Source organism: Chelonoidis abingdonii, chromosome 2 (assembly GCF_003597395.2).
Source record: "Chelonoidis abingdonii isolate Lonesome George chromosome 2, CheloAbing_2.0, whole genome shotgun sequence".
Classification (NCBI taxonomy): domain Eukaryota; kingdom Metazoa; phylum Chordata; order Testudines; family Testudinidae; genus Chelonoidis; species Chelonoidis abingdonii.
In genome coordinates, this window is record NC_133770.1 from 96,570,400 (window position 1) to 96,595,058 (window position 24,659).

General features: G+C 39.2%; 1 protein-coding gene across 2 annotated transcripts in view; it reads left to right on the plus strand.

The window, feature by feature from the left end:
* Positions 1 to 22,539, plus strand: part of STARD3NL (STARD3 N-terminal like) — a 45,792-nt gene extending 23,253 nt beyond the window's left edge. For both annotated transcript variants that reach the window (XM_032797059.2, XM_075062594.1), the window contains exons 3-9: positions 2,184 to 2,261; positions 4,927 to 5,004; positions 7,911 to 7,964; positions 8,049 to 8,166; positions 11,331 to 11,429; positions 20,794 to 20,865; positions 22,018 to 22,539. In XM_032797059.2, the coding sequence (XP_032652950.1) occupies positions 2,184 to 2,261; positions 4,927 to 5,004; positions 7,911 to 7,964; positions 8,049 to 8,166; positions 11,331 to 11,429; positions 20,794 to 20,846 (480 nt within the window). In that variant the 3' untranslated portion in view covers positions 20,847 to 20,865; positions 22,018 to 22,539. The remainder of the gene's footprint in view (positions 1 to 2,183; positions 2,262 to 4,926; positions 5,005 to 7,910; positions 7,965 to 8,048; positions 8,167 to 11,330; positions 11,430 to 20,793; positions 20,866 to 22,017) is intronic.
* The last annotated feature ends 2,120 nt before the right edge of the window (positions 22,540 to 24,659 follow it).

Genomic DNA, 24,659 nt, shown 5'->3' on the forward strand with positions numbered 1-24,659 from the left:
CATGCTTTTAATATCTGTATTGAGACATAGCCAAAATAAATCCTCATTAGTTTTATATTTTAAATTCTGTAGGGATGTATGTTTAATCTTAGAAATAAAATGACCTATCAAACTGCTATATATCTTGCAGGCAGTGTTCCCTTTGTTTCTTCCTCCTAACATACACATTTCCAGTATATGTTCTGAAACAGCTAAAGTATTTGAGTAGAGTAACTGTAAAAGACTGAAAAAATGTGTTTGAAAACCCTGCTCTGTTGCCAGGTGGTGATTGTTTGTTTGAGAAGTCTTTTGGAAGTCATTCGTATTTACCAGACAAATATAAGGCATGTAAGAGTGGTTCTCGAGAGAGAAGAAGACCTAGAGTTGGGTCTGAGCATTCCTGGGGAAGGAATGCTGGGGGAAATCAAGCCTAGGGAGAAGGCCTGCGCTGGATTTTGAATGTAGTGTACTAAGAGCTGTGTGAGGAAGCCAAATGCTTGTAGCTTGCAATAGGTGAATTAACAATTAATTGAACTAAAAATACCATGCTAGTCTGGGAAAGATAAATGGTGCAGGCATTTTGTTTTCCTGACGGGCTGTGATTTTTTTAAATTTAAGATGATCAACTATTTGTTTGAAAAGCAATTGTTGCTTTTGCTGCCATGAATATTAAAGCAGCGAAGATTTCAGTTTCATTATAAATTATTTTTTGTGTCTATTTCCATAGTATAGTGCACAGCGAGAGGACTATGGAGACCTGGGTTAGTTTCCTGAATTCCCCAGATTTAAAATGATGCTTTATCCACTGTTAGAAAAATCTTTGAGGTTGATAGATAAAAAGCATGACAAAAATGCAAAAAGTATATTCATTGGACCCAAGTGCTAGTAAAAGGGACTCCTGTGGCTTCACTTTTTCTAGTATGATGCGAATGCTTTTAAAGAGTCAGTCTAAAATCTTTAAATTCTGAGGTGCTTTCAACAGAAAAGCTGAATACTAAATAAGTGTACTAAAATATTGATACCATATTTTAAACTGAAAAACCAAGCCATTCCCCACGTACCGACAGGGAAACAGGTAGATCTACACTCACGTGATCTGCCCAAGAAGTTAATATTAATACTTGATCTCACTTTAACAGATAAACTCCTCTAAGATTTTAAAATAAATGAGGTAAACTTTTAGACATTAACTTTTAATGGGGCCATAAATGCAGATGGCTTAGAGCTGCTTTCTGTAGCTCCATCATGATCATCAGAAAACGGGGGAAGTCAGGGGAGCTACCTGCTGAAACAGTCATTTAGTACTGGTGTTTGTGATAGTGCTTCCCTGTGTGGAGTCAGGAAGTAGTGCAAATTGATGAGGGTTTGCTGTCACGGCACTGCAGTGAGGGAGCACTATTGTGTCCTGGTAGTAGACAACAGGTAGCACTACAGTAAAAGAGAAGGAAGAAGAGAATTTTTTTTCCAAGTTACTCTGTCCTGATGCTCTTTGTGAGAGAATTGAAAATAATGTTTTTTTACATGAAAAAGTTCTTTGGACTAGTCTACTTGTGATTTGCAGGGGAATGTGGAGTGAGGTGATGATAAAGGGAAAGAAAACAAGGACAGTGAAATAGCAGCAGGCCATTAAAGAGTAGTAGAGAAAATAATCTGAACACAAGGTCTTAATGAACAAAGATACATCTTGAGAGTAAGAAGATGGAAAGAGAACTTGTTGTCCCAACACAGTTATAGCTGGTAATTTTTTGTTGGTTTCTTGTTTTACGTTGCTAGAGTGAAATAAATTATTCTGATTGCTAGACATGTAAGGAATTTTGGTTTCCTGCCAATGAAAAGGTGGCAAAATACATGGATCTGGCTATGTCTTCCACCAACAATTTCTTCACTGTTACCTCAGGGTGAGAATCGGGAAGGCAGCCTCAGTAGGCCATGAAGTCATTAAAAATAGTGATAATCTTAGACCCATTAGACTTTTGGAAAATGCTAAATGCATTTTGATGGAAAAAAAGAACATTTGTAACAATGCCACTCCCCTAATGTTTCTAGAATAGTAACGTTTCTGGCCTCTACGTTTACTGTCTAGGCATTAGGCAGAGAAATGCTTTGAAATTGTTACATGTACAGTTGAAAATGGCAAGTGTTTTGACTTCAGTAATTTCCCATTTTCTGAAGCTAAAATACTAAGACTCATTTGTTTTTTATAGGTAAATGGGGGCATTGAGACTACTTTAGAGAAGGAAGTCCTGCAGTATGACTACCATTCTTCATATTTTGATATATTTGTAAGTATTTTGTTTTAGAATTTCTTTAAAACATGCTTAATGCAAGAACTGGGATTTTTTTTTTAATCCAGAGAAGCCTTATCTTTTATTATCCCATAGTCTGAGTCCTGTGCCAGGGTTAGATTTTCTTGTATCTTAAAAGAGAGGGGAAATGTACTCTAAATCACATCTCTCTTTAAATTAGGGTGTATAATCTTACGTTTGGGCAATATTCCAGAAATAGATCCAGCAGTAGTGAGGGAAGAATGGATCACAGGACAATAGCTGGCATCTGTATATGTCAGATTTGTTGCAGATTTATGTATTTCAACTAAAATAGATTTTTTAAAAATTTGTTATTTAAAATCTATGTTTAGATTCTATTTTAAATATGGATGACTATAGACACAGTGACCCAGCTGCTTCCCTCTACACACAGGCACTAGGAACAAGGAGGAGGGGGGAGAGCACCTCCACTGCTCATTCACCCTCCATATGGGTTGACAGAAGCCTGCTGCGCTCGCTCTCTTTTTTTTTTGAGACTGCAGCTTTGTGGCAGTGTCAGAAGGGGCAAAGGCAGGGAGCAGTATTCTCCACGGCATGAACCATGCAGATATTCACATGCAAATAAATGCTTTTTCTTGTCGTTGGATCAGCAAGATTTGTAGGCTGTGCCCCCTTTCTTTTCCATAACCCTCATTCCTCTTAGTAATATTAGGCCGTGTCTACCCCAGAGAGAACAATTGTTGATATAACATTTGTTATATACCAGTTGTTCCTCCACTGATGTGTGCATCGAGACTAGTCATCTGGAATTAGTGTAAAACGTTGCTCGCATTTCCACATTGGTGCTGCCCTATACCACTTTGGATGGGATGGCTGTTAAGTTCAACTGCTCCAGCAGCAAAGAGTTGTACCCTCTGGTGTTTCCCACCGTGCTACCTTCAGCAATGCCCCCACGGTATCTCCCGTCACATAAAGCTAAAAACGCGATCCGTTTGTTCATTTTGATAATCTTGTAAATAAATCCAGCCTATGATTAAAGCTGCTTATGTAGAAAAACATATAACTTGGAATGGAAAAGTCTTGATACGAGACATTGGAGGCATTGAAATCCATAAATGATTTAGAACTTACAATTAAAACCACTTCTGCCTCTAGCACAATTGTAATTAATCTTATTCAACTTTATACTTAAAACTAGATTAGATTTGGTTGTACTTCCAGACCTATTCTCAGCTTTGATATTTTAATTGCTAAGGGAAAGACAATTCTCTTAAATTTAAGTGTTTTCCTGTTGCAACTTTTGTGAACTTTTTTTGTAAACTCATGAACAGATGATGCTTTACAGGTAACGTGGTCTCAAGTAGGGCCCTACCAATTTCATGGCCATGAAAAACGTGTCACAGACTGTGACCTCTCCTGCTGCTCGGAGTGCCCCAGCCTGGGGCTCCTAGCTGCGAGTCCTGGCCGGGCTGGGGAGGGATGGGACTTGTCCTTCCCCTGCACAGGCACTCTCAGGGGAGATCAGAGCCACCTCTGGGTGCCTTCTCCTGCTACAGGAAGCTCTGGGTCTGAATGGCAGCCCCAAAGGTTCTTGCAGCTGGAGGCTTGTGGAGGTGGGTCTAAACTCCCTCTTGGTGCTGGGAGCACACCAGCGAGGGGCTCCTAGCTGCTAGTCTAAGCCGAGCTGGAGAGGGACAGGACTTCCCCTTCACCTGCATGGCTGCTCTCGGGGGAATGAGGGGAAGAGAGATCAGACCCATGTCCGAGTACCTTTTGGGTTGGGACCTCCACAGTTTCAACACCATTAAATTTCAGATATAAACATATGAAAATATGAAATTGACCAATTAAAAACCCTCTGGCCATGAAATTGATCAAAATGGACTGTGAATTTGATAGGATCCTAGTCTCAAGGAATGAGCACAGGAATGGAAGATTGGGAACTCTAATTCAGAATTCGAATCACATCTGTGCCACTGGCTTATTCTTTGGCCTTGGGCAGGTTCCATAAGCTTTCTGCATCAAATTCTTCCAGTGTAAAATGTGGATAACACTGTGTCTGGAAAATATATTTACATAGATCTGTGAAAATGTCAAACGCTCAAGACTAATTTTTGGAACAGAAAACAGAAATAAAACAAATTAAAAATTGCAGGCATTCTCTAAAGGGAAACAAATAATGATGTTTGTAATACTTTTATTTCAGTAAACCTTTTAAATTCTTGAGCTACAGAAATCATTGTATAAATATGTTCCTTCCCATTCCATCATTTGTAAGGTTATATATTTAAAATATACTTACACAGATTAACTATCCTGTATTTGGCAGATTAACTATCTGAAAAGCTTAAATGTTCAGGTCCTGAACTGTACACAAGTGTATCTGTGCAGATTTAATGTACTTAATCTGCATGTCACCCTGCATGCTTGGAGGCCCTCATCTTACAAACATTTATGCATATGCTTAATTTTAGTCTCATCGACAGCAGTGTTTTATAACTGAGAAGCCAGAATGTTGAGTTTATATCTTAATAAGTAAAACCACTTTCAAAACTTTTTGCTAATAACCAAATTCCTTTCTTTGTGGTGTCCTGTTTATTTACATTTTTAGTCCATTGAGTATCTTGCTGTTTTTTTATACATTCAGAATTAACCAACAATTTTTTTCTTTTCTCTACAGCTACTGGCAGTCTTTCGATTTAACGTGTTAATACTTGCATATGCAATGTGCAGACTGCGCCATTGGTGGGCAATAGCTGTGAGTAGTAGCCAAGCACAACAGAGTTAACTAGAAATGGGTCTAACTTTCACAAACATTAGTATGTTGAGAAGCATCTATCTATAATAAAATAAATGTAAGAATGTGCAACAGGTAGCATGCTGAGCAAATGAGTCCTGGTCTTGAAACATTTTTCTGGTTGTTATTTGGTATACAAATAGCATGAGGTAGTGACTCCTGAAGACCCATTTCCGTTCTTTGAAGAATTCCAACTGTCAGTTCCTTTTTGAAGTGAAAATGGGAGGGGGTAGATAGACCTTTTTTTCTTACAATTTCTTATAATGCTCTAACCTGTGGTTAGCACATGTTGCTATATTTGCCATGCCACTTCACAACCCATTGTACCATCTGTCTTGGTTTCTTTAGACCAGAGTTTGAAAAATCTAGTTAACCATTGAAAACTAGGCAGCTTTATTCAGGGAAGGTTGTGGGAAAGGAGAACGCCATATTGATTTCAGAGTTCATGTGCAGACATTGTTACATGCTGCCGCCCCCAACTCTTGAGTTCATGTATTGTACTCACTTCCACTTTCCTGAGATTTTAGGCATGTATCACTGTGCTCATCTTGTTCTATACTCCAGTTCAAAGTGCTGCCCATAGGCCCCATGTAAAATGGGAAATTCTTAAGGATTTTTTGAGTGTATTGGAGTAAAATTCATTAACACAGCTATTTCTGTAACTGATATGAAGACGAGAGGGAATTTAACACATATAATGGCTGTGACTCATACTTCCATCCATATGGTGGTTTACAGTGAATACTGCAGGCTGTAATATTATAAAGCACCTACTGCTGGCTCATTATATTGTAGATCCAGGAAAGCCCATTTTTTCTATGTAGTGCTACTGTGTTTGTTTCATTTGCTGTGTTTGCATGTCTATGTAGAACGTTTTCAAAGGAGCAATATACAATATGTCTTGTACTAGACTGGCTCTGAACCAGAGTCTCTTGATTCAGTAAAAGTACATTGTCATCTTGCCACAGGTGTACATCTAATAGAAATTGCTGCTGAATTTTAGGGGACTAGTAATTTTTTTTATTCTAAAATGTGTTCATTTCAAAATCCCCTTGCCTATAATTTTGACTTCTAGATTGCATCTTCCATCTTTACACAAGGGGCTGTGAGATAGCATGCCAAACCCATCAGAAGTGGTAAGCATTAAAGGAGATACAAAAACCGATTGGAAGTTTTTCTGGAAGAAGTGAATCTCATTTTAAATCTCCTTTGTTCTCATCAGAAGAGAACCACATGTTTGCTGCAAATTGGTATTACTTGCAGCGATGTTGGACCTTTGTGCCTTAACAGAGCTATGTAGTGAAGGATACATAGTATCTGTTCACAGTATGTATAGGTCAAGTGAATACCATTAGCCCCTGGCTTTCATGATCACAAATTTCATTCACAAATTTATTTTTATTCTCTCCTATTGCACTTAGCACCCCCCCCCCGCCAACCTTCTCAAAAAGACTTCACTATTCATAACACTTGAAGTATTTTTCTAGGTTGTTTACCCAAATATGGTAGCTATATAGAATCATAGAATATCAGGGTTGGAAGGGACCTCAGGAGGTCATCTAGTCCAGCCCCCTGCTCAAAGCACGATCAGTCTCCAACTAAATCATCCCAGCTAGGGCTTTGTCAAGCCTGACCTTAAAAACCTCTAAGGAAGGAGATTCCACCAGCTGCCTAGGTAACCCATTCCAGTGCTTCACCACCCTCCTAGTGAAAAAGTTTTTCCTAATATCCAACCTAAACCTCCCCCACTGCAACTTGAGACCATTACTCCTTGTTCTGTCATCTGGTACCACTGAGAACAGTCTAGATCCATCCTCTTTGGAACCCCCTTTCAGGTAGTTGAAAGCAGCTATCAAATCCCCCCTCATTCTTCTCTTCTTCAGACTAAACAATCTCAGTTCCCTCAGCCTCTCCTCATAGGTCATGTGCTCCAACCCCCTAATCATTTTTGTTGCCCTCCGCTGGACTCTTTCCAATTTTTCCACATCCTTCTTGTAGTGTGAGGCCCAAAACTGGACACAGTACTCTAGATGAGGCCTCACCAGTGTCGAATAGAGGCGAATGATCACATCCCTCGATCTGCTGGCAGTGCACCTACTTATACAGCCTTGGCAACAAGGAGACACTGTTGACTCATATCCAGTTTCTTGTCCACTGTAACCCTTAGGTCCTTTTGTGCAGAACTGCTGCCTAGCCATTTGGTCCCTAGTCTGTAGCAGTGCATGGGATTCTTCCATCCTAAGTGCAGGACTCTGCACTTGTCCTTGTAGAACCTCATCAGATTTCTTTTGGCCCAATCCTTTAATTTGTCTAGGTCCCTCTGTAACCTGTTCCTACCCTGCAGAATATATCTCTCCTCCCAGTTTAGTGTCATGAGTGTATATGAGTGTTTGAATCTTTAAAATGGCTTGCAAAATGAACAGCAGGATAGGTGGGTTGGTATTTGGAGTAATAGCTGTGTTTATTTTTTTCTGAAGTAGGTATAATATCTTTAAATGGGTGGTGATTTACAAAATAAGGTATCAATATGTAGTTAAATTACAATTTATAATAACTCAGTATCTGCACAGTTTCTAAGTTATCATCTCTGCTGTGTCGAAATAGATGAGTACCCTGGTGTTTTGAGGCATCCAAATTAAAATGGTTACACCCCTGGACAATCTAATTTGAGTTGAAGTTTCAACATCTTGTCACCTCAGTTTTACTAATCTATGACCTTGTTAATTGTTGGGTAAATTTTAATGTGATTGCTGTGACTTTGGATTTCATGCCTTAGTGATTAATAAATAAATTACTATATTGTGCTGAGAAAGTAAATCCACAATTATAAGTGCAGTTTTAACTGTTTTTAACACTGTCTTTTTCAGTTTACAACAGCAGTGACCAGTGCCTTTTTATTAGCAAAAGTAATTCTCTCAAAGGTATGTATTCAGATCAAATTTTAATTTATTTATTTAAAATCTCGGTTTTCCATGAGGAAAAATGTGGTGTTTTGTTTTTTCAAGTTGCTTTCCCAGGGTGCTTTTGGCTATGTGCTGCCCATTATATCCTTCATACTTGCCTGGATAGAGACCTGGTTCTTGGATTTTAAAGTGTTACCACAAGAAGCAGAAGAAGAAAACAGTAAGTTTACATCTTAGAGTCTCCTCAGTTATTGCAGTCCACCTTGTACTTTTTTCTGCCTTTTACAATAAAAGAGTATTCTCCCTGTCACACTGAGAAACTGTTAGTGTATCTGATTTTTGAAACAAAGATTCTAGCAGTGTATCTGATTTTTGAGACAAAGATATTACCTACCTTGGGGGAGGTAATATCTTTCATTAGTCCAGTAAAGGATGTTACCTCAACCAGCTTGTCTCTAATATCCTGGGGCCAACACAGCTGCAGTAACACTGAATGTCTTATCCTTATCTTTTCTCCCATTGTAAAAAAGAGGAGGAATTTCTATGTAGAAAGAAGTGTGTCAGGAATGCCAAAATTACACATCATGGGAGGGCAACTTGCCATGAACCCACCAGCATGTCTTATTTTCATATACCTTTACATCTTTTAATAAAAAAACATTGCATGTAGCTGGGGCAAGTAACATTTTTCGCTGGGTGAATGGAGTAGGGTGGGGAGCTGAGCTGCTGGCTCTGTCTCTTGAAGGGAGCAAAAGAGTTCACAACAGACCAGGTGCCACTAGATGTTTTTGAAAAAGGATGGGGAAAGGAGAGAATAGTGCTCCTGGAGCTACTGTATCTCTCATAGTATGGGACTAGCACATCCTATGAACAGCTGCTCCTTCAAGAAGAGGCAAGTGAGAGGCTGAGGAGGAGCTTGGAGCTTGAAGACTTCCTACAGATTTATGGAGCAAAGGTAGAGGCATTCTCAATTTAGTTTATTTTATTTTTATATTTTTTTGGTAAGGGATAACATTAATTGGGCAGGATCTTGAAAAAGTGCACTCTGTAGTACAGTGAACCTTTTGTATTTACATAAACAGTTTAAATCTGGTCTGAAACTAGTGACCGTAAGTGAATGTTTGCCTCTAAGATCAATAAATCTTGATAGTGGCATCAACAGTGGAACTCAGTTTCTCCTCACCAAAGCATGTTACAGTTAATCCAGCACATTGGAGCACCAAATCTTTTCATCCTCTCAATCTCCTTTCCCATCCAAAAGAAGATAATTAAATTAGAGGGGTTTGTTTATTTAAAAAAACCCAGGACACTAAATAGGAAAATGTAACACATCATTTTTTGCCTTGCTAATTAGCCGGTTATTTTTATTCTGTCACTTACATCATGCAGTATCCCAGCAGCTACGCAGCGTGGTGAATTCAAAGTCAAGCATTGTTTTAAAATTAGCAGTCCAGATTTTTAAGTACATCTTTTACAATGAATACTCATAAGTGAAGAAAAGATTTGACATGTGCAACCTACATCTTTTTGAGGTTCAGTTCATAGAAATTGTCGAAAAACTGAATGTGTTTTTCCATTTTTTGGTGGGTTAAAGGAGATAGTTATAGTATTGTTCTAAAGGAATCTTCTGTATTGAAGTATGGTGTGCTCTTGTTTGAGCTACTAATATTTTTAAAGAAAATACTGTGTTCCCTGGTGTAGAGCATTGTTGTGCATTTACTTCAGACACTCCATAGGACTCTTTCCTTGTATTAGAGAATTGTAGGTGCTCAGTACATCTTGGGATTTCTCCCCAAGTTTGCTGTTGTATATGTTCTGTGTTTTTATGTATAATATACAACATTAAATCTTGCTACAATAGGAATTCTCTATAATCTCTATAATTACACCACTTTGGGGAAGAAAAATATATTTTTAACAACGCCTTTGCTGCGTAGAAAAATAGTCGAGTGTTCAAAGTTAAAGCAAGAATTACAGAAAGTACAATAGTTTTCTTCTTTTTCTGTATTTTAAAAGATGGAAAGTAGGATACTATGATTCTAGAGAAATATTTTCATAAATAGGAACATGCATATGCATATATTTACTATAACTAGACATGGGCTAACCAGCTGGATAAAACTACCTTGATCCATTTGAACAGAACCCACATTTATTTTGAGATTTGAGAAAAATGAGATTAAATCTTTGTATTGTATTTGATTCTCACATATGTCTGTGTTTTGTGGTTCCTGCTAAAATATGGAGAGAATTTCCAGACATGCTAGAAGTAAAAGCACTAAAAACCTCATGGGAGCTGCTTCTTGTAAGACTTTCAGAACAGTCTTGTAAACCAAGAAGTACAGGTAAACATTGAAGTGTTTGGTGCTTCCCTGCACTGAGCTGCCTAATTTTGAGGTTTACCCGTCAGGTGAGGTTTTAAAGGGTATGACCCATTTTTAATTCCTCCTTTGTTTTTATTCTCCTAATGACTCATCACTCCATTTTCCCACTTGCCACTAATATTTGGTTTCTTAGATTGTTGCCTCCCAAGGAACTGGTTGGCAGAATAAATTACTATCTGCAAATAAGTGGCTGAGATGGAAAACAAAACTCAGCTCTGATTAGAAAATAACCTATTATCACACTGTCTTTGTCATTTGTTATTTCAGTGTTTAGTACAGATTCAGTGACAGTAACATTTAAAAAAAACCCAGGGCAATCCCTATGGGACAGTAAGTAAATAAATAAATAAAAGATGGAGAATTTGAATTTGTTTAAGTACCAAAAAAAATTAGGGAGCATTCCTGCATTGGCATGGGAATGCATTAAAAGCCCTACTATCTCTTCCATATCCAGCACCTGCAGTTCTGAGACTGGCTGAAAGTAAATGGAACAAATGGCAGTACTAGTCCACGCAGGCTTATTATGCATGGTTTTTCTTTCTTCTGTCCCCCAAAACTTGAATTCATTTTCATAAGTAGAACTTAGTTAGCAAGGATATGGTGGAGTGAACAGTTCAGACTTTAGAAAAAGAAAAAACTTTTTCTAAACCAAAGTGGTATGATTGGCACAAATTAATAACTAGAAGGTGTTCCCTGTTTACTGGGTGATATTCCCTTCACCTTTACTCAGAATTGCCTATCCTCATCATCAAAACAAATAGGACTGAGATTCATTTTTTCCCACAGCACTCTTTGCTTCTTGATAATGCATAGTCCCTCCTCCCCAAATCGTGCCCACCAAAGACTAAGTTTTTATGAATTCTTTTGTACTGAAATAATATCTTGCAGTAACACAACTTACACAGACCACAATGGAAACAAACTTTTTAGAATATAGTACCTTATATTCTGACTGATAGTGGTAACAGTGGTGCACATTTCTAATTACTGCTTTTCTTAGGGCTCTTACTAGTGCAAGATGCGTCTGAGCGAGCAGCTCTTCTTCAGCCTGGACTCCTCTCTGATGGGCAGTTTTATTCTCCTCCTGAATCTGCAGCAGGTAATTTTGTTCAGAGAGTATATGCAGAAAATAATTTTCTGTTGCTGTTAGGTTTCCTGCAGATTCCCACGGAGAGTGTCTAATCTAAAGGGCAAGTGACACAGTAATTTTATAGTTTTGGTACCAGAAAATGTGATTTTAATTTATCAGCATTCGATCTGATTTGATCAATTTGCAATTTACCCTTCTCTGTTGTAATTTTTGTTACAATACATGGGTCACTTGTTGCAAGTAAAATTCCATGTAGCATTTTAACACTGCAGAAATAACAGACTTATCCATCGCTATGAATCTTTATAATATGAAGTTATATTTATTTTGAAATATGTCAGCTGTTCAGTTTGACTCTTCAAATAATCTCAAAAATCCTTTTCTAATAGTGTCAAGAAATATAAAACTTATTCTTTACATATCTGGTTTTTAGATTTGTTTAGTTAAATAAGCTCAGAGAGGAGATATGATAGTGGTATATAAAATAATGGATGGAGTAGGGAAGAGTCCTATCATACATAATACAAAAGCAAGATGATAGTCAATGGAACTGAAAGGCCAACAAATTTAAAACAGATCAGAACCTGAGATCAAGGGGTTTCTTGCTCTCTTGTCATCAGAAAATCTGAACAGAAATAAGGGCTTGTCTACACTACTGCTTCAGTTGATGTAATTTGCGTTGTTCGGGGTGACGTAAGTTACTTTCATTTAAAGTGGTATCTATACCACACTGTGTCGGCAGGAGACAGTTTCCCACCAACATAACTTCTGCCTCTCATTGAGGTGGAGTAATTATGCCAATGGGAGAGTGCTCTCCTGTTGGCGTAATATGTCTTCACCAGACATTCTACAATGGCGCAGCTGCACTGATGTAGCACTGTAGTGTAGACTAGCCCGAAGTGTTATAGATAGATAAGGTGTAAACATGCTGAGTTCTGCTGAGGCAAACTTCAGTTGCATCTTAACTAGGCCTATGGTGCACCTCAGTTGGGTCGGTGTAAGAGGTGACTAGACACGAGCCAGAAAGAAACAGCTTTACTATCTGATTCAAGGATGAGTTTGCAAGGAGTACAGATACTGTCATCTGTTTATTTGTAGAATTAACTACAGCTGAATTCTTTAAGAAACAAATATGGAACCCCACAATACAACACTAGTCATTTTTCAGAATAGGACTTCACTTTCATGCTGTCTGTTCATACCTTTTTAAAATATGAAAGCAAATCAGATATTGTCATCTGCAAAATATTATAAATATCTTCCTGTGATCTTGTAAGGTGTGCTTTATAAAGGTATACTTTGGCATTATTTTTTACAGGTTAATTGAGTTCCTACCCTTACAGTTCCGTTAGAGACTCTTCACAGCTCTCTGTCCTGTCACACGCGGGGGAAAAACCAGAAACAGTTGTCTCAGATTTCTGTGAGGAGCTCATCTGTCAGGAATCTGGACTTCTGGTCTTTTTACACTGTTGAAGATAGCTGGCTGAACGGCTTTTGGCATCTAACAAAACACTTCCTGGAAGCAATCCCATCTCAGTCCCTCTGCTGCTATCTTGTTGATGCAGCAGGATCAGAGCAATGCAATGTTCACTCCAGTGACTGGAGTGAGCCTGGTCCTTTCTGTGACAGGCTCTCCCATGCTTTCCCCAGGGCACATGTGGTGTTCCTTGCATGTATTAAAATTAAACTCTGAATTCTTGGAAATCAAACTTTGGTTTGCGCTATTGAGAGTGTAACAAAGAGGAGAAAGTCTTTGCAGTTGTTCATAGCTGTATTCCTGCACTAAAGAAAGCTACATAGAATGCTTTAGTTTTCAGGTGCTTTGAAGAAGTGTTACAGATTAGTAAATCTTTCACTGGGCTGAGAGAAGCTTGTACAGGATTTAGGCAGGGTAACAAAAGCTTCAATATCCAGCTATGTGGGGTGGAGGTACCTGTAATAAGGAGCAACAACCTAGAGGTCACACTGGCAATCTCTGTACAAAGGAGGGAAGATGACATATCTGTTTTTTTTATAACTTCATATTGGTAGTTAATACAGTATTTTATGTCCATAAGACTACTATTGACAGTTATTTTGCATGCAAGTGATCATGAAATCATAGAGTTTGCAATTCTAAGGAAGGGTAGAAGGGAGTACAGCAAAATAGAGACAATGGATTTCAGGAAGGCAGATTTTGGTAAGCTCAGAGAGCTGATAGGTAGGGTCCCATGGGAATCAAGACTGAGGGGAAAAACAACTGAGGAGAGTTGGCAGTTTTTCCAAGGGACACTATTAAGGGCCCAAAAGCAAGCTATTCTGATGGCTAGGAAAGATAGAAAATGTGGCAAAAGATCACCTTGGCTTAACCACGAGATCTTGCATGACCTACAAAATAAAAAGGAGTCATATAGAAAATGGAAACTAGGTCAGATTACAAAGGATGAATATAGGCAAATAACATAGGAATGCAGGGGCAAGATTAGAAAGGCAAAGGCACAAAATGAGCTCAAACTAGCTACGGGAATAAAGGGAAACAAGAAGACTTTTTATCTATACATTAGAAGCAAGAGGAAGACCAAGGACAAGGGTAGGCCACTGCTCAGTGAGGAGGGAGAAACAGTAAATCAGGAAACTTGGAAATGGCAGAGATCTTAATGACTTCTTTGTTTCGGTCTTCACTGAGAAGTCTGAAGGAATGTCTAACATAGTGAATGCTTATGGGAAGGGGGTAGGTTTTAGAAGATAAAATAAAAAGAGGAAGTTAAAAATCACTTAGAAAAGTTAGGATTGCCTTGCAAAGTCAACCAGGGCTGAGGAAATGCCTCCTAGAATTACGCAAGGAGTTAATAGAGGGAGGGGTATCTGAGCCTCTTAGCTATTATCTTTGGAAAGTCATGGGGAGACGGGAGTAGCATTCCAGAAGAGCTGGGAAAGGGGCAAACATTATGAATGCCCATCTATAAAAAGGGAGAATTAATCAAAACCCAGGGAAACTAACAGACCAATTAGTTTAACTTCTGTGCCAGGGAAGGTTTATGATAGCAAGTAATTAAAGAAATTTCATCTGCCAACACTTGAAGTTGGTCGGTAGTGATTAGGGATAGCTCGAGCTAAGGGATTGGTTTGAAAGAAACAAATCATGTCAACACCAATCTGATAGCTTTTTCTTTGATTAGTGATAATGAGCCTTGTGGTAAGGGAGGAAGCGTGTGTGGATGTGGATATATACCTCGAGCCGTGAGGTGAAGGCATTTATGAGTATGTTCTCGCATGACATTCTTTATATCAGATAAAACTAGGGAAATAGGAATTTAGATGGGAGCTTACGTATAAGCGTAGGATGCCAAGTGACGATGAACTGGAGCGTGGACTAACCATACTCCTCAGAGAGTTAGTTATTAATACGCTCCCAATACCTGCTGGAAGGTTCTAGGTCAACTATAAGATTAGTGGGTTCCCGGCGATGGGGTCTGTTTACAGGAAACTGGCTGCTCTGCTTCAAGTATTCTTATCTCTCTAATGTCTTAGAATTCATGGGTGGCACTTAGAAAGTATACTGCTTTATTTAAGTTGGCATGAGTTGTACAAACTGGGCGAGGCGATTGCAAGCTGCTTTGGAAGGACAGGGTCAAATTCAAAAGGATCTGGACAAAATGGTGGAGAAATTGGTTCTGAAGTAACCGGAATGAAGTTCAATAAAGACAAAGTGCTAAAGAGTGCGATCCATTAGGGAGGAAGACTAAATCTCAGTTTACACGCATACACGAACTGGGGAAGAAGACTTGTCTAGGCAGGAGTTATTGGCCGAAGAAAGAGATCGAGGGGTCATAAGTGTGGACCACAAGTAAATATGAGTCCGGAACAGACTGTTCGAATACGTGTTTGCAAAAAAAAGCAAACAGCTGATGTCTGGAGAATGCATGATTAACAGGTGGTTGTAAACAAGAACACAGAGAACCAGTCATTCTTCCACGCCTCTACTCTGTCGCCTGGTTAGTGTGTCCTCACTGGAAGTAGTTGGTGGTCCAGTTTCTGGGCACCGAATATTTCAAGAAGAGGTGTGGAGAAATGGAGAGTGAGGCTCCTCAGAGAAGAGCAACAAGAAATGATTAAAGGTGCTTTGAGAACATGGACCTAATGAAAGGAAGGCTGTGGAAAGAGTTTGGGTTATAGTTAGTCTGGAAAGAGAAGACTCTACGAGAGGTACATGATAGCAGTTTTCAGGTATCTATAAAAGGGTGTCATGCAGGAGGAGGATGCAAAATTTAGCTTCACCTTACTCTAATGATAGAACCAAGAAGCAATGGGCTTTAAACTGCTCTCAAAGTAAGGGAGATTGTAGGTTGACATTAGGAATAGAGTTCCTAACTGTACAGAGGTAGTTATGAAACACAGGAATAATTGCTAGGAGGTTGTGATCTCCAGAATCTCCATCTCTGGAGATATTTAAGAGTAGGTTAGATAAATGTCTATCAGGGATGGTCTAGACAGTATTTGGTCCTGCCATGACGGCAGGGGACTGGACTCGATGACCTCTCGAGGTCCCTTCCAATCCTAGAGTCTATGAATCTATGTTATGTGGAGGTTAATGTAGAAGTATCACTCAGGAGCAAGAGTGCAATATAATCAAGGATGATCTTGTTATAATGATGCTATATTAATGAAGAAGGGATATTAACTGCTGAATTTAGTACCGTATAAGGCTAAACTGTTTAGCATCATAGTATAATAAAGATAGCTGTCGTATAGTTCCATCTAGTGGTGGTAAGAGGCATTAGGACAATATAGAGCACAGAATAAAAAAACTAATTGCTCCTGTACCCATATACTAGTCACCTGTTGTATCTGAGCGATATCATCTGTCTAGTAGGTTGTAATTCTGAGACTTAAGAATACACGCTGCATGTCGGAAGTATTGTATTGTTATCCTTGTAACCTTATTTTAAAATCCACAATGCTGCATTATTTCTTGCCTGTAGAATCATGGAAAGATGCATAGAGTAAAAATAAGTCATACAGGTAACTTCAAATCAGAAGATATTTTAGAAAATTATAATTAATATCCACTGGTCTAATCTAGTTTCCAGTAGATTTTGAGGAATATTAGCAGAAGTAAGCAGCCAGATCTAATCCAATCTAGTGGCAAGAAAACTGAGTTTTAAAAACAAAATTACGGCTGTGTTGTCCAGTCTACTGCTACAGACAAGAGAATTGGGGTTTGATAGCAACCTTTGAGACTGGGATTTTTAAAGGTCTGCTGCAGAGTATACTCATTCTAGAAATGATCCTTACTGCTGTCATGGATTAAAGCTTCCTTAAGTTGTGTGGGCCAAGTTTATTGCACACACCAGGGGATCCTTGCATTCTTCTATTCCATCCCACAAGCTTCCTGTCTGTCATCCTCCCATCCCTCTCTGCTTTAGGGACCCCCACCCCAACCTCTTCCTGACAGGGATTCTGTGTGCCCCCTGCCTCTATCCCTCTATGCCAGGGTTCACCATTCTCTCCCATAGCAAGAGCTCTGTGTGCATCCCATACCAAAGTCCTTCCAGTTTCCCTCTTCCAAAAATTATGTGCTTGCCATTCTTCTCTCCCCCTATGCCATGTTCCCTGGGGGGCTTTATGTGAGCCTCCATTGTCCCCTCCACATCGGGGGCTGTGTGTGTTCCCCCACCTGCATGCCCCCCATTCCTCTCTATACCATTATGATATTTGTGGGAAATGTATCGTTCAGGGTGTCAGTATATTACTGTATTGGAAAGACAAGCAGAGGTTAGATAGGGTGTTGTCATGCTGGAAGGCATTATTGGGTGCCACCAACCAGTTGTTTGATCTGTGGACTATTGTAGAGGTGGTTAAAGCATTATCCCTCATTTTCCCGTTCTTGTTTTCCCCAAAATCAATAGGGGTCTGGCCATTGATGCCTAGAACATTTCTTGAAATTTTAGAATTGAAAGACTTTGAGTTATGAACAGAGAAATGCTGCCAAGTTGAGTGTAAGGCCTTTGCAAGGTCAGCCAATAAATTTAAAATCAGAAATAGTATAGGCAGTATCACTGGAGATAAAAATTGGTGACCTTATTTTTCATTGTCAATGAGGAGAGACTGAAAAGAGAATGAAGAGCAACATTGGGATATAATTTAATGTAAGAGATAATAAATCAGAATGTTTCAGTGTATATCTAGGTGCTGGTCTAGAATGTCACAAAGTAGTTTGCAGTCCATTGGAAAAACTGTGCAATAAACACAGCACAGAATTTTAAGGGACGCTCTTAACTGAAAATCACACGTTTGAAAATTCTGTACCTGCTCTTGTTAAAAGTAAAACCAGTGATTATTGTAACTAAAAGATGGTAAAAAAAAATTTCTCTGTTTATTTCCTTTGTACGTCTGATAGCTTTACGTATAGTTACTTTCAACGCTCCCCTTGCTAATCAGTTTTTTCTATGCTAAAAAGACAAACAAGAGAGCAGAGAAATCCTTTACACTTGTTTGTTTTAAATTTGTAGGGCTTGTCTACATGGCATGACCACATGCACCAGAGGGGAGTAAACTCTAGAGTGCTCCAAAATATTGCACTCTGCCCCATGTAGACCCTTCTACCTTGCTCTAAAAGGTTCCTAATACATGTTAATGCCATACTGTTTCATATGGGACTACATCAAGACACATTAGGAACCTTTTAGAGCGAGTCAACAGGGTCTACACGAGGCAGTTAAAGTACAACACATGAGAATACTTTACAGTTTATACCCTTCTGGTACTGTGTACACAAGCCCTTGGAGGGTGCCCTAGAGGAACATCAAATATTTGTAAGTTAGTCCTTTAAAAAATGTAAAGCTGTGTCCCATTAAGAGGAATAGGTCAGTTTCAGTTTACTGTACTTACAGCCTCTTTATCTTCAGTAAGCAGCTAATGGTTGCTGAGTAACCATTGTGGTGAGAGCAGGTGCTAACTGAGCCAGGCAACAGTTAGATTTTAACAGTTTCTTTTAAATTTCAACTTCAAAATAATGGAGACAGTTGAGCCACTACAAAGAATTTTAATGATTGGAAGTAGTTTAGTTAAAAAAAAAAAATCCTTCCAGGCTCTGTGGCTTTTGCCAAAGATTTCATGTGAAAAATACAGCGTTGCTCTTGTGGTCCACAATCTGGCTTTAAGATAGTGGCACAGATCTCCAGAGTAAGTTTCCCAGGCATTTTTCGTCATAAACAGTTACAATCAAATAAAATTCTCACAGGAAAAATAACTATTCAAGACACATAGTCAAAGCTGGAATGGTTCAGAGGCTGAGAAATTTCTCATTACCCACAGGCAGTGTTCAGTGCCAGGTGTGATGGGGACAAAGGAATCTATAACTCAAAACATAGCTACAGAACGTCTGTTTGCTAGTCCTCATCTGACCTGTTTAGTATCCACACAGCACTGGTAGGTCCACCTACTTCTGCTAATATAGTATTGTGCCTTAGTGAAGTGACTGAGCTGTACAGCGTTATCTTCTGTCAATTAGTGAGAAGTGCTGCATGGAAGGTACAGAACTGTATCCAGCTGAGCCATTTCATCTGGGACATGCCAGCATATTTGCAGTAGAGGCAAAGAGATGAGGTCCAGATGAAGAGATGGCCAGCTGATGATGGGAGACCGGGAGAGGGAGATGCCTGAGATGAGACTGATAGACAGTGAAGGTGGCCTTCAAACTTCCTGTGAATTAGGTCTAATGTTGGTCTTGTTTCCTCTTTTCTCACTTGGTCCAAACTAGGACCTTATGTAACAAAAAAAGTCTAGTTTGCATGCTAAGCTACAGATTCTTCCTCACGTTGTCTTACATGTTATCTAATCTAGATAGCAACATTTTGTTTTTTGAGTAGTGGTCTAGAAACAGCCTTAAAATTAAAGAAATATTTTCTGGATGATGGGATATGTAATTTAAAGTCAGAAAATCTCCTCATCAATGAATGAATTTAGAATTGTAGCTTGTCACCTAGCTGGGCGTGGTTACAGAACAAATTCTTAGCCTCTGGAAAAACCTTCTATAGGCTCATTCACCCTAATCGTATATGGGATGGCACAGTGAAACAGAATAAGGGTCAGTCAAGTGGACTTGCCCTGTTGAGTGGGCACTAGATTCTGAAGTGACACTCCCTCCAATATGGCACAGTACGTTGAGGTTCTAGGTGAGGATATAGAAAGGGCCCACCACCACTCTAAAAGGTTTACTGATTATAGATGTGGTAGTACAGTGGTTTGAGCTTCAGACTGGGAGCGAAGATCTCCAGAATTCTAACCCCATCTCTGATACTAATGCATTCTGTGATCTTAGTAAGTAATTTAACCTCTTTGTATTACTGTCTCTCTAAAATAGGGTTAATAATTTACCATTGGTGGTCACAACTGTGCTATGATAAATCTGATTAGTTCAGTCTTCACACGTCATATAAATGAATACCATTATTTCACTAATGACTTGATGCTTATAAAATACTTTACTTAGGCCTTTACTAGCATTTCCATTTTACACTAAAATCTCTGATTTTAGATTAAACACCGACAGACCCTGGTCGTCTGTGGGCGGGATTGAACCCAGGACCTCTGGAGCTTAGTGCATGAGCCAAAAGCCATATGCCTCTTAGCTAAGGCTGCAAAGCAGACTCATTAATCTCTCTTTCTAAATAGTCTTGGTGCCACTAGCTGGGACAGAACAGCACACCCAAGTGGTTTGTGGGTTACATACTTCCCTGAGCTTAGAAAGCGCGTCCTGCGCTTCAGAGACTTCCCAGTTGAAATCCTGAATGAGCCCCTACTTGTAACGCCAACCGACCCCAGTCATTGGCGGGTGGGATCGAACCTGGGACCTCTGTAGCAAAGGGTACGTCCAGACTACCCACCGTATCGGCGGGTAACGATCGATTTTTCAGGGATTGAGATATCGCATCTCATCTAGACGCGATATATCGATCCCTGAACGCGCTCCCATCGATTCCAGAACTCCACTGGCACGAGCGGCGGTAGCGGAGTCGACATGGGGAGCCGCGGACGTTGATCCTGCGCCGTGAGGACGCGAGGTAAATTGATCTAAGATAGTTCAACTTCAGCTACTCTATTCACGTAGCTGAAGTTGCGTATCTTAGATAAATACCCGCCCCCCAGTGTAGACCAGCCCTTAGTGTCTGAGTCTCTACTGCATAAGCTAAAAGCCATATGGCTATTAGCTCAGGCTGTAGAGCAGACTCATTAATCTCTAAGTGGTCTCAGTGCCACTAGATGGGACAGAGCACCACACGAGGTGTGGATTACATTAGGAAAACCTTATCTTCACAATTTGAACAGATTTTTTAATGAGGACTCTGAGTTTCTCTTACCAAACTAATAATTTTACTCTTTTCCTGTTTAGGATCTGATGAAGAATCTGAAGAAAAACAGGATAGTGAAAAACCAATTGTATAGCAACTATGAGAGATAACAGGCAAGTCCTTCTTTAGGGAAAATGTCTCTTGCATAAGAAGTTAATATTTCTTTTTAATTTCCTTCCATTTAATCACCTAGGAATTAGCCACACTCCGAATGGTTAACACCGTTGGAACTGGCCTGTTTCTAATGTCTGACCTAGCTATTATGGAGCACAGGCAAATATATCTGACGGCTGAAAGGGTGAATTAGGACCCACCTACAATGAGGTCTGACTATCCCAGTTTTTCTCTTCCTGGAGACAGCAACAGATGAGGGCAAGGCACACTGGGTACTCTGGTTGGGTCTGAGATGAACTATCATGGAGCACATGAAAGGAAGTGGGCTAGCAGCATGCATGTATTTGTTGGCCACCTGACATTCCTCCTGTTTCTCACTTTAGAGGATGGGGAAGGACAAGAAGTTAGAGGATTTTGTGTGGAAGAGAGAAAGGAGCAGAAGGAGTTCTTTCTCTTAGGTCTGGCCTTCACTTAAAAGTTAGGTCAATGTAGTTGCTGTGAAAAAATCTACACACTAGAGTGCTGTAGCAGTGGCACCTACCCCCCCTTCCCCACATTGTAGACACAGGTAGGTCAATAAAAGAATACTGCTGTCCCCTGGGGAGGTCAGGTTCCTACAGCCAGGGGAAAAACCCTTTCCATTGCTGTAGTATCTATGCTGTGGTGCTGTATCTGTAATGTAGACATGAGAAGTGTAAAACATTAGGGGATCTGCATGTGAAAGTGCTTTAAACAACAGAAAGAAGAGGGACAGGAGAATATATCAGTCAGGAAAGGGCTTGGCTACTTGTTGTATTTCTTATGTTTTATATGTTACCCTCTCTTAATACTTAGTACAAAATATTTTCTTTCATATCAATTTTATTAACTATTGAAGAAACAGAATTCTTTCTATATTATTTCACAGTAGTCTTTCCCTCAAATGTGCTCACTGTACTAAAACTGATATTGTTTCTATTTGGTGGGGAATTAATCCTCTAAAGATGATTAAGTTCCTACCTGTCTATTTTTTTCATAGCTCATTTCTGATTTTTATATGAATAGTAGTGGGATATTGTTCTCTTTATCTTAATGCCTCTTTATCTATCTTAATATTAATTGTCTTGAATCAAATTCTATTTATTCATCTTGACTTGTTTTATCTCTTACAGAGTGAAAATCTGAATCAAAGGCCATTAGGGAATTGCTTATATTGAAACTGGAAACTGTAACGACAATGTCTGCAGTTGACTTTTTGGTGGAACTGCTAACAAAAGAATTTATTTATTAGAGAGCAAAGAGGAGTGATTCCCGTGTACTGTAATACCTCACAAACTTGTTCTGTTCACATATATATATTAGACAGCCTCATGGCTGTTATGAAAACTTACTCACATTGTATTCAGTGATTCTTGAAGTTGATCTTCTAACAGCTAGGTAGCTACTAGAAAGTGTTGTGCTTGTGTAACTAATCAGTAGACGTGGTAATATATTGAAGTAACACTTCTGTATGATGGAAGTATATTTAATGATTGTTTGAATTCACCAGATAAAATTATTTTACTTTAAATATTTGTCCTGTTAATTTTTACATTTTCTTTTTTTTAAACTCCATGCATTTTTTTTTAAATGGACTTATGCACTCTTTGTAAAATAAAGAAAAATGTTAATAAAAACAATGTGACATATTGTGACATGTTTGTCCATCCCTTCACATAGTATGAAGATCTGCCTTTCCAATCTCCTTGTCTCTCACTGGGAAACAAACGGTCTATGTTGACTTTCATTTTTGTATAGATTTTATGGGACATACATGTAAAGTTAATTTATTGCTGCCTATTATGACTGACTAGTGTGGTGGAGTATAATTTATAAATATAGCCTGTGCGACAGTAGAATCCTGTTTGTTCAAGCAGGAAGTAAATGTGGAATTTATTCTAATAATTGTTTTGGGCAAAGTTTCAGTGCAAACAGTAAACAACTCTGTTTGGTGAAGAGTTTCAGGAAATGAGCTTCTGCAATAATTATGTGGATTGTGGGAGGGTTGAAACTGTAATCTACTTTAAAATGAAATTAAGGCCTAGCATATGAAAACTATTCACAGACAGAAAATCTCTTCAGTTTTTATTGATAGTCTCCTTTTAAAATAGCATTAGCCAGAGAAAACAGGAAACTTTAAACCTACCGGTGTGATTTTTGGGAGTCTCAGTTTTTGGGCACTCAACTTGGGACACCTCAAAGGGGCCCTGATTTTCAGAAAGTGCTGAGCACTTGCACTTAAGGTGTCACAAATTGGCTACCCCCAAATTACTAGTTACTTCAAAATCTTGTGCTATTTGTTTGTTCATATTAGCACCCAGGTGCATAACAACCATCCTCCTATGCCTTGTGTGGGTGTCCATGCTTGAATTCAGGGTTTAATGAGTAGCAGGTGACCTGTGATATGATAGCAGTAGTTTCAAAACCTAGCCACACTTTACCAAGTAGAAAAACAAAGTGAAATAGTAGCTTTTCTCACAGCTCTATAATAGCCATTAGTAGATCAGATTTCATCCAGAGGTAGAATCGTACAATATCAGGGTTGGAAGAGACCTCAGTAGGTCATTTAGTCTAACCCACTGCTCAAAGCAGGACCAATCCCCAGACAGATTTTTACCTCAGTTCCCTAAATGGCTCCCTCTAGGATTGAACTCACAACCCTGGGTTTAGCAAGCCAATGCTAAAACCACTGAGCTACACCTCTCTTGATGTATGAAGCACTTACTTGAGGGGGAAAATAATCCATGGGTAGTTGCCATAACATGTATCAGGCTTTTTTACATTATTCAGGCTTTCTGTGTAAGAATCTTACTTGTGCTCTACTGGAGGAAGTGACTGTATGGTGTTTATCTCTAGAAGTACCACATGCTTCCTTCAGACTGACACTCCTGTGTCATTTTTCTAGCATTTTTGTCAACAATTGCTGTTCTACAATCAATGTACAGTGGGTGGAATTTGTACATTATTCATAATTCTTAGTAACTGTTGCCCTAATTGAATGTGGATTGTCATTCTGGCACTGTGACCTATGAAATCATAACTGGTGTAAAGTACATATTCAACCGTGTGTGTGGATACAGTATGATCGGATGCTTGCCTTCACAGTTGAGAAGATGATTAACTCTTGAATGGTATTAAACTCACTAGATAAAATCTAACTTCATGGTAGGAAGGAGGAACATCAGTGCATGTAGCTTTCCTGCAGTCCTAGTCTTGCAATGGTAGCCTGTGTGTATTAATATGCTTTGAACACACTGTAGAGTAAACTGCACTATTTCTACAAATACCATAGCGGTAGACTATGAAGTGTTACTCTACTCTCTACATGCAGCTCACGCATGTCTTTGTATTACATTGTATTTCCATTAGCTGTGGCTTGTAAATATGTATGTGGTGGAGTTCAGGACTGGCTGTGGTTTAACTGTCCTCATGTTATCACACACACCAATCACAAGCTACCTTTTCTGCAACAGCAGTGACTAGCTTAGTTTATAAAATTTTCCACTAAATAACCACATCTTCCAGCAAACAAAATAACTCAAGCCTCAAAAATAATACTCAAAACAACCCCCGGCTCCCATGTTCAGCATGTAAAAGTGCAGCCGGAGGTCACCTTAGGTGCTCATGAGCCATTGCAGCTGTGAAATTTGCTTCCACACACTTGATAAACCTCAGTAATTGCTACATGGTGACTTCACTTAGGGCTGGGGGTGAGCAAAGGCCTTTCCACAAGAAACTTTAAAACATAAAAACCTGTTCTGCTCGTGGCTACGCA